Genomic DNA, 10,483 nt, shown 5'->3' on the forward strand with positions numbered 1-10,483 from the left:
GTGGAGGGCAGTGTCACTGGCCCTCATATGTGGGATCCGAACCGGGGCCCTCTGGCGTCCCAAGCCAGTTCTTAACCATCGTGCCACTCGGCCGGCCCTAAATCTGCCCTTTTTGAACATTTAAATATATACTTATGCCAGAGGATGTAATAACTTTCATAGTTTTTGACTTGAGCACTGAAAGTAACAAAGTTTTAAATATTTACATATTCATCAGATAAATGGCATAAACAGCTTAGGACATTTTTTACTTAGCAAAAATGTGCTCAGCTGATATAACAGCCACAGCACTGGCCAGTGTGCAACTCAGGAAATGGGTCTTCCTCCCAAGGCCATTTTCTGCTTCATAAGTTGCAAGGATGGCAAGATAACTACTGACTACCATGATTAAAGTTTACCTTAAAAATATATTTTTAAATCTTTACATGAAATAATGGTTTCCAGATTTGATAGTTTTTTGTTGTTGTTGTTTTTAAGATTTTATTGAGGAATTAGGGAAGGGGAACAGTGTTGGGGAATTGGGGAAGGGGACCAGCCAAGTTGTTCTTCAATCTTTGTTGTGGAGGGCGCTAGTCGCCATCTGGCTTCCTGTCGGCAGCTCGTGACCTGTAAGCTCAAGGTGCTGTGTTCAGTCTTAGTTGCGGGTGGGTGTAGCCACTATCCCATGCGGGAGCTGAACCAGCAGCCTTGTGGTTAAGAGTACACGTTCTATCCACTGAGCCACCCAGGCGGCAGCTTAGCTCCAGGTGCCGAGTTCAGTCTTAGTTGTGGGTGGAAGTAGCCCACCCATCGAACAGGCAATCTTGTTACACCAGCTGAGCTGTCCTGCTACCTGTTGGCAGCTTAGCGATAGCTCAGCTCCGGCACAGCATCACTGGCCCATGTGGTAATCGAACCGGCAGACCTGTTGCTCAGAGTTCATGCTCTTAAGTCAACTCTTAACCAACTGAGCCATTCGGCCGGCCCTTGATAGTTTTTTAAGTGTTTAAAAAAAAAAAATGTTTGGAGGTTATCCTCCTTCTTACAAATGCTTTTGGGCCTTTGTTACACAAATTCTTCTGGTTTAAATGGTCTTTCCATAGTAGTAGTATTTAGGTGATCACCTTGTCTTTTACTTGTTAGGATTGCTAAGACTATGGAATACTTATTTGCGTAATGTAGAGTCCCCCTTTTAAGGCATACTGTCTGGATATTGAAAACCTAACACCCATACAGGGACCAAGACAAACTGCTGGCATTTCCTCCATCTGAAATAGACCTCATTTCTTATCTGTCTGATTCTTGTAGCTAAAAAGATGCAAACTTCATTAAGTTTCAGGACCAGCTGAGATCTAGAAACTAACTACAGATTTTTCATTTTAAGTCATGCGTTTTTAGGTAAATAGCTTAAATTTATAGCTGTAAAAGCAGCACTGAATAATATGAGTGGTCCATTTATGCAAAATTCTACAAGCCGCTCATTTCAACCATCATATATAATGGATATTAATAAAATCAGTTTCTGGGTATGATATGTTTCTGGATATTTATAAAATAAGGTCAAGATTGACTAAGGGAAAATGGAAATTGAAAAATGATTAAAATAATTGATTCTCATAAGCCTTCTTGTAATCTTACATTTCCTCTCAGGTAGGTAATAACATTAAATTACCAAGTGAAATCTGTAGTACAAAAATATAATTTAGGGAGAAATTTCATTTTTATACATCTGTTTCATAGATTTTTTTTTCTTCAAGATTTTATTGGGGAATTGGGGAAGGGGAACAGTGTTGGGGAATTGGGGAAGGGGAACAGACAAGTTGCTGTCCTTCAATCTTAGTTGTGGAGGGTGCAACTAGTTCAGCTCCAAGTCCAGTCACCATCCGGTTGTCTGATGGCAGCTCCCGGCCGCTCAGCTCAAGGTGCCATGTTCAATCTTAGTTGCAGGTGGGCGCAGCACACCATCCCATGTGGGAGTTAAACCTGCAATCTTGTTGTTAGCAGCATGTGTTCTCACCAGCTGAGCCGTCCTGCCACCTGTTGGCAGCTCAGCGGCAGCCCAGCTCGGGCGCAGCGTCACTGGCCCTTTTGGGAATCGAACTGGCGACCCTGTTGCTCAGAGTTCGCGCTCTTAACCAACTGAGCCACTCGGCCAGTCCTGTTTCATCGACTTTTTAATTTGGGGGTTTAAAATAGAATATGTAAGATAATGATGTTACATTATAAGCATGAACTTGGGCTACCCATACGATTACTGTTTTAGGATAGTGATGAGGAAGATGAAGACACTGAAAATGCTGAGGCGGCAAGCAGTGGGAAAGTCACCAGAAGTCCATCTCCAGTTCCTCAAGAAGAGCAAAGTGAACCAGAGATGACTGAAGAAGAGAAAGATTATCAAATGGTAAAACATTAAATTCCTGTTATTGAATTAAAAAATTTTTTTTGAGGTATGGTTGGCATATGACACTCACTATATTGCAGGATTTATTTTGTTTATAATTTTTTGGACTATTGGGTTGGCTATCTTAAATATTTAAACTGAGAACTCATGAAACAGTTATAAAATATATGTTAATATATAGTTTGTTGGGCAGTAATGTCTACAAAGTCCAGGTAATGCTTATAATGTGAAACCAGAGCTTATAAAGCAGTTATTAAGCAAATTTCCTAATATAAGACCCCAGACAACATGTCTTGATCTGTTATTTTCTAAAGTGTGTTTATTTGAATACTGAGAAAGATTTAAAGACTTTATAGAAAAATAAGTTTATGAAGCACTAAATGGAACACAGGTAAACATTTCTTCCTTGCAGGACTTTTCAGAGCCTTTATTATCTGTTATGTGTATTGCTATTTTCTGAGATCGAGAATATAATATGCTGCATTTCTCATCTTGAAAGACCAGTGATCTTTGGATGTGTTTAGAAGATGCTGATTCAGTGTACTGGTAATCTGGAGCCCAGAAGGCTAAGGGACTAATAGTCGACATTTGAAACAGTTGTTGGTAGCCAAACCAGTGCTAGAATCCAGTTCTATTTCATATCTGTTGTACTCTCTATTACAGCAATCAAGAGGAGAAAAAGGACTTCATCTGACAGAATGGAATAACTGCCTTTTCCTTTTTCCCTTTTTTTTTTTCCCCCTCAAATTTTACCTTGAGCTGAGCAATTTCCTAGGTGATTTAAATCCTAGTGTTATTCTGCTTACTATTAATATTATTAAATGAAGAGATACTCTGTTCAACTTAAAACACCCATGGAAATTTTTATTAACAGGGACTTTATTTTAATGTTTTGTCACTAACGTTAGAGTTCATTGTCTACAGATAAACTCATTTTTTTCTTTAATCCATATGATTTTGAAATTTTTTAAAGTTTTGATATTTTAGAATAATTTTCAAGATACTCTGTTCCTTGGAATGGCTGCTCTGATTTCATCTCTAAAAATGTTTTATAAAATTGCCTTGCCTTTTAATTTTTTTGTAAATGTCAAACTATTAATAACTCTAATAAATAGAAACAATATATATTCCTTAGATGTTGCTGACAAAAATGCTTCTGACTGAAATTCTATTGGATGTCACAGATGAAGAAATTTATTATGTAGCCAAAGATGCACACCGGAAAGCAACGAAAGGTATATTGTGGGTGTTCTTGGTTTTGTTTTTCTGGGGGTATTTTGGTTTTGGTGGCTATTTTGGACTTTTTTTTTGTTGTCCTTGTTGAATTACTAGCAGATATTTTGAATATTCTCTTCTTGCATGTTTTAACTCTTTGGGACAGATTAGATTTGGAGACACCATGTTACAACTATACAAATATTTTTGTTTTATTCAACCAACCTGAGCACAAATTAGCAAATTATGCTATTCTATAAAATGTATTGTGGAAAATTCTTGATGTTCAATTTATTTCACCTGATTTTTTTTAATAGATATTATGGTATTGGTATATGACTTCTAATGCAATTTAGTTTGACTAATGAATTGAATTATGAACCTTCAGAGTTTTCAGAGTTTACCATTTATAATTCTTACAGAAACAAGTGATTCTCCCACCCAGCCCCATCTTTTTAGTAACATTTAAAAAATATATTGAAAGCAAAATTTAAATTATGGGCCATACCTCAAAAATAAAAATACCAATATACTGTAAACATCTTTCCTCATTATAAACTAATTTCAACTCACAACAGAATTATACTTTCAAGGCCAGACAGGCTAGTGGTTTAAAATGAATGTTATGTTTTTAATGTTTCTTCTCTCCCCAAAAAGCAGCAATAGTAGTAGATTTAACAATACCGTAGACTCTCATGACTATGAAATCGTGGCTATTTGTGTTAACATGTTGTTCCTGTTGTTGATGTGATACAAAGCTCCTGCAAAACAGCTGGCACAGTCCAGTGCACTGGCTTCCCTCACTGGACTCGGTAAGTGTTCTCCTTATTTGTAAGAGGGCCTTAAAGGGAAAATCACACTTACCTTGTCTTTCTACATGTTCTGTTTTGAAATTGTACTATTCCTTCTCAGGTTATAAATCTTAGGTCTTAGGGTTATATCAGTCTCTAAAAGGTTTGCCTATTTTTTTTTTATTAAAGCATTCACAGTGGCATTATTATAAATGTGGTGACTAATTCATAGCTTATTGGGGCAAGTGGTAGTAGTTACAATTTAGCCATGATAGTATTTAAACTCACTTTCAAAATTATTGCATACATGCCTTAGAGAAGAATCTATCCACTAATGCTTTAAGGACCTTTATTTAGATCGTGTTGCAGCAAGTCAAGTTTACCCTAGAGGAAAGAGTTTATTTTATCATATCATAGTTGTAGTGATGTGTTCATAATTTGCTATTTGCATGATATATTATCAATTATATAGAAGCTTGAATTTGCCTTTTCCACATCTTCATTTCAAATTAATCTTTGTGTGGATCAACAGAAATGGGTAGAACCAAATGCCCATGTGATTTTGTTACTATTATTGTTTAGATCACTTCAGGGTGGGGAGTAGTTTTAGCACCATACTATTTCTGTATCAGTCAGAAGATAGTATTCTTGTTATTTTAGGGCAAAAATACTTAGCTTACTATGTGGGATTCCTAAGCTTTGAACAGCAAAAAAGTTAATTTTAGAAATGTTTTCAGGATCATCATAAATTTTAAGGTAGTTGAATTTATTATACTTAAGTGAGGCTTTATTACTGCCCTGATAAATGGTTTTATTGGTTAACATGGACAGTAAAACAAAACCATTATGACGATTCCTTTATGGTGAGAAATATTTCAAATATTCCAGAAAGAATAAGATACTAAGTATCAATTATCTGAGGTTTCTCTGAACTCTTTAAGCATTGGAATTTATACTTCTCCCCACCCCGAATAAGCATATTCTCCCAAGAAAATGCAGTGAAAAAAGAAATGAGCTTTCTTCTCGGACCTTAAAAAGTTTTTAGTGCATACAATAATTTTTCCATATGATAGACTGGGCTTTATGCACACAGGTGGACTGGGTGGTTATGGATCAGGAGATAGTGAAGATGAAAGGAGTGACAGAGGCTCTGAGTCATCTGACACTGATGATGAGGAATTACGGCACCGAATCCGGCAAAAACAGGAAGCTTTTTGGAGAAAAGAAAAAGAACAGCAGCTGTTACATGATAAACAGATGGAAGGTATATTTGTAGACTCACTTAATTTTTGTCCAGTTTTGTTTGTACTTCTTTTCATTTTTCAACCAACCTAAAATACCAAAGGATAGAATGAAGACTAGATTATAAATAACATGTGATATATCTGAAACTACAGTTTTTGGATCATTTGCAATTTTCATCAAACATAAAATCAAAATTAATTGTATTCAAAATACATAGTTTATAAAAGGTAAGCTTGTGTTTTGGGAGACATTAATTCCAGTAGTCGCTAGTTAAGCTATTTCAATGTATTTATATTTCTTGTTAAAGTTCTTAAAATGAAATGATTTTTGAAATGGGAGAAATATATAAAATACATTTGTGAAACTATTGAAAAGTAATTTGTAGCTAGGATATTTAATCCATAGCTAGGGTATTTAAGGATAATAGAGTTCTTAGAAGTTTTATATGTAAAATACTGTACATGAATGAGTACAGTACTTAACAGTTTACATAATACTAGGGATAACAAAAGAATATTCATTTAGAATTTCTTCTTTGAAAAAAATCTTGCTTGGCCAATATGAAAGGTAATAAGAGTTAGCAGCCAAAAATCCCCTATAAATTACATATTTACCTTCAAATTGCCTTGGATAAAAGGGAAATTTTCCTTACTTGCCTCACATGTACCTTTACACTTCGATACTGTATGGCTGTAGTGTCCAGGAAGGTAGCTAACTCAATATAGCTTTTGAGCATTTGAAATGTAGCTGGCCCAAAATGAAATGTGCTGTAGATACAGAATACACACTAGGTTTCAAAGACTTCATGTTGGAAAAAAACCCCAAAAAAACAGTATTTCAGTATTCTTTTAAAATTGATTACATGTTGAAATGATAATATTTTTCATATAGTGGTTAATAAAATGTTAAAATTAATTCTGTTTTTGTTTACTTTTTCAATGTAGCCACTAGAAAATTTAGCATTGCTTTTGTGGCTTGCTCTATTGTTATAGTCCAGTAGCTTGAAATTTGGTAGTATGGGAGTTTTCATTGTACATTTGACTTAACATTTTTGTCTTTTTCTTTTTCAGAAGAAAAGCAACAAACTGAAAGGGTTACAAAAGAGATGAATGAATTTATCCATAAAGAGCAAAATAGTTTATCACTACTAGAAGCAAGAGAAGCAGACGGTGATATGGTTAATGAAAAGAAAAGAACTCCAAATGAAACTACGTCAGTTTTAGAACCAAAAAAAGAACATAAAGAAAAAGAGAAACAAGGAAGGAGTCGATCAGGAAGTTCTAGTAGTGGTAGTTCCAGTAGCAATAGCAGAACTAGCAGTACTAGTAGTACTGTCTCTAGCTCTTCATACAGTTCTAGCTCAGGTAGTAGTCGCACATCTTCTCGATCTTCTTCTCCTAAAAGGAAAAAGAGACATAGTAGGAGTAGATCTCTAACAATTAAAGCTAGACGTAGTAGAAGTAGAAGTTATTCTCGCAGAATTAAAATAGATAGCAGTAGGGCTAGAGTAAAGATTAGAGATAGGAGGAGATCTAATAGAAATAGCATTGAAAGAGAAAGACGACGAAATCGGAGTCCTTCCCGAGACAGACGTAGAAGTAGAAGTCGCTCAAGGGATAGGCGAATCAATCGGTCCAGTCGCAGTAGGAGTCGAGATAGGCGTAAAATTGATGATCAACGTGGAAATCTTAGTGGAAGCAGTCATAAACATAAAGGTGAGGCTAAAGAACAAGAAAGGAAAAAAGAGAGGAGTCGAAGTATAGATAAAGATAGGAAAAAGAAAGACAAAGAAAGGGAGCGTGAACAGGATAAAAGAAAAGAGAAACAAAAAAGGGAAGAAAAAGACTTTAAGTTCAGTGGTCAGGATGATAGGTTAAAAAGGAAACGAGAAAGTGAAAGAACATTCTCTAGGAGTGGTTCTATATCTGTTAAAATTATCAGACATGATTCTAGACAGGATAGTAAAAAAAGTACTACCAAAGATAGTAAAAAACATTCAGGCTCTGATTCTAGTGGAAGGAGCAGTTCTGAATCTCCAGGAAGTAGCAAAGAAAAGAAGGCTAAGAAGCCTAAACATAGTCGATCGCGATCCGTGGAGAAATCTCAAAGGTCTGGTAAGAAGGCAAGCCGCAAACACAAGTCTAAGTCCCGATCAAGGTAGTATACTTTTTAAAGTATTTTGTCTGATTTTTTAAAAAATTTGAATTTATTCAAAGTTGAAAGTGTCCTGTCTCTCTCTCTCTTTAATAAACTCAATTTGGTACTTGATAAATGATCATAGTCTTAAGTAATTTTAGATATCCTATCTAATATTATTTATTTAAAAATTGCAGATTCTGTAGTTTAAAATACATTTTTATTTTTAAATTTTGTCTTTTCCCTTTTTTTTTCAGATCAACAACCCCTCCCCGTCGTAAACGCTGAGGAATGATGTGGCAAGAATGCCATGATGTTTAAAAAAATTCCATGAGTTTTAAGGGCTTGTCTCATTATAGAGGCACATTGTGGCTGTGTAGGTGAAACCAGAAACTTTTTTTTTTAATCTGTAAATAGGTGTACTTTTTCCAAATGCTGCTCTGAGTTACTTAAGGTTTCTTTGTATTACTTTTTTTTTTTCCAAATAATAGTGCATAATAAGACTATAAACATGCCATTCTCTTTCAGCTGTAATGTTCTTAACATTATTCTTGAATGTACTGTGATGTCAATAAAGCTCTTTAGTTCATTTTTGTTAACCTCTTGCACCTTAATTTTATGATTTTAATCTAAGGAACGTACTTTTATAAAAAGGCAGCTGGAATTTTGTATAACAAGTTTTAAAGGTACTTCCTCTTATCTCCCCCAAAGAAAATGGTTTTATTTCAATAGTTTGTCAAAGTTTGTAAATTGTACCCATGGATTTTTGTCAAATTCCAATTTTAAGGGTGTGGAAGAGGGCCAGAAACAGACCTTTACTTTTCATTTGGAAGCATTCAACATCTTTCTAAACTATTCCTAATTTGGGAATTTTCAAGTAATATATTTTCTGTGTGTATAAAGTATGGTACACTCCTGTAAAATGAAATTGCTGGAATCAATCAAGCCACGCAACTAAATAGAGTTATTTATAAGGAATGATTGTGTTTGACACTAATATTCAAGTCTGGAGCTATATTCTGCAGTTACCTACTTCTGTTTTAGAAGCATATTTTAAACTCTTTGGGGTTATTATAGAAAGACTCACAATTCAGTACATTTATTTATATTTTTAAAGTATAATATGACCTCAGCTCAGTGGAGGAATGCTGTATTATGCAGGTGTGTGTCAGTTTCATAACACTGAAATGGTCTGGTTTTGTCAGTTTCTTAAAATTATGCTCAGAAAATGGTCCAGCAATTTAAGGCAGTCATAACTTAATAGTAAAATGAGGCTCTACAGGCATTTAAGTGCTCAACTGCTTTCAGGGTCTATTTTTATGTGATTGTGCACTTATGCCACAGTAGTCAGATAAATCTCTGAAAACAAATGCTTTTAATTTTTAATTTAAAAAAAGAGCAGGTGCAGGTCGCAGAAAAGTTTTCAAATATGTCTTTTTACCAGCAATAGTTCATTTTAAAATAAGCCAGATCTGGGAGCATTTGAAATCTTGCTCCCGGCATATGTCCTCAGTTTGGCTCAAATAAACTTAAAAAAATTCATAAAAATAAAATAAGCCAGATCTTTGCCACGGTCAGTGTTTCCTCAAAATGAAGGTAGAAATAGATTTGTATAGTGTGTTCTTGTATCTCTACATAGGTTCTTAAATAATTTTGAGCAGTTATGCATTTATCTAGAGGAAATCAACTGTGAATAAATGCATGTTTACCAAAATGGTTGTTTTACAGTGCATTTAATTCTGATATTTATCAAGTTGACATTTCACAGAATAACTTTGAAATAGTTTGGAATTCTATATAGTTTAGACCTCAGTCACATCTGGATATAATAAAGGAAAGTGTGCAATATTTTTTATGTAGGTGGAGCTAACACAGTATACCTAATTGCAGAATTCATTATCCAGTTAATTTGTAATAGATAAGTTGTGTAACATTTTCATATCTTAAAATGTTTTTTAGATCAATCTTCAAGTGAAATAATATTTTCAAAATAAAATTCTACAGAAAAATTCTGGCTATGATATGCACATTTTTGGGAAAGATATGAACTAGCCAAAAATAGTATTTGACAGTTTTATTTTTGCTGCCATAATATGCAAGCTTATCATTTAAATCTGTAGATATTTTTAAAAACACAGTCATGTATGTGATTATTAGTAGATACATTAGTGTTATAATTAGATATTTGGATTTTTCAGATTTTTATGATAATTTAGACAATTCATCATTTCATTGACATGTAATGAAGTGAAGTATGTTTACCTTGAGTGGTAAGATTTTACAAAATAGGGCTTCCATGATTTGGGATGTGAATGCTAAAAACACATAAGTTAATTAAATGTATAATTTGGTTATAAAGTTTTCTAAAATGACACCGCCAGAAAATTAATAGATTCATTTTTTTGAGACAATCATTGGTCTGGATTGGTTAATAAAAACTGTCTTAAGAGGTTCTTTAAAAAAATATTTCTAGTGTGTTAATCATACTTGTTTTTGTGGAATGGGGGTAGACCACACCAGTAAGAGAATAAAATGTAATTTGGAAAAGGTAATTATAAAACTTGTTTCAGGCCCCAAAATATAAATAAAGATTGGTGTGGAATCTCAGTGTATATGTTTTCTGCCATTGTAAAATGTCTTTTTAGCATCTGTTTCTAATGGTATAAATACACAATAGGTCAATTTCCCAAACATAGTCTATTTTTTAGTGTCTGAG

The 10,483-nt window shown here is 34.2% G+C and overlaps 1 protein-coding gene across 2 annotated transcripts in view; it reads left to right on the plus strand.

Moving 5' to 3' along the window:
- The window catches only part of PNISR (PNN interacting serine and arginine rich protein), a 24,350-nt gene extending 15,984 nt beyond the window's left edge, over window positions 1-8,366 (plus strand). For both annotated transcript variants that reach the window (XM_019643645.1, XM_019643646.1), the window contains exons 8-13: window positions 2,243-2,380; window positions 3,516-3,615; window positions 4,354-4,407; window positions 5,480-5,650; window positions 6,702-7,788; window positions 8,025-8,366. In XM_019643645.1, the coding sequence (XP_019499190.1) occupies window positions 2,243-2,380; window positions 3,516-3,615; window positions 4,354-4,407; window positions 5,480-5,650; window positions 6,702-7,788; window positions 8,025-8,055 (1,581 nt within the window). In that variant the 3' untranslated portion in view covers window positions 8,056-8,366. The remainder of the gene's footprint in view (window positions 1-2,242; window positions 2,381-3,515; window positions 3,616-4,353; window positions 4,408-5,479; window positions 5,651-6,701; window positions 7,789-8,024) is intronic.
- The last annotated feature ends 2,117 nt before the right edge of the window (window positions 8,367-10,483 follow it).

Source organism: Hipposideros armiger, unplaced genomic scaffold (genome assembly GCF_001890085.2).
Source record: "Hipposideros armiger isolate ML-2016 unplaced genomic scaffold, ASM189008v1 scaffold_81, whole genome shotgun sequence".
Taxonomy (NCBI): Eukaryota; Metazoa; Chordata; class Mammalia; order Chiroptera; family Hipposideridae; genus Hipposideros; species Hipposideros armiger.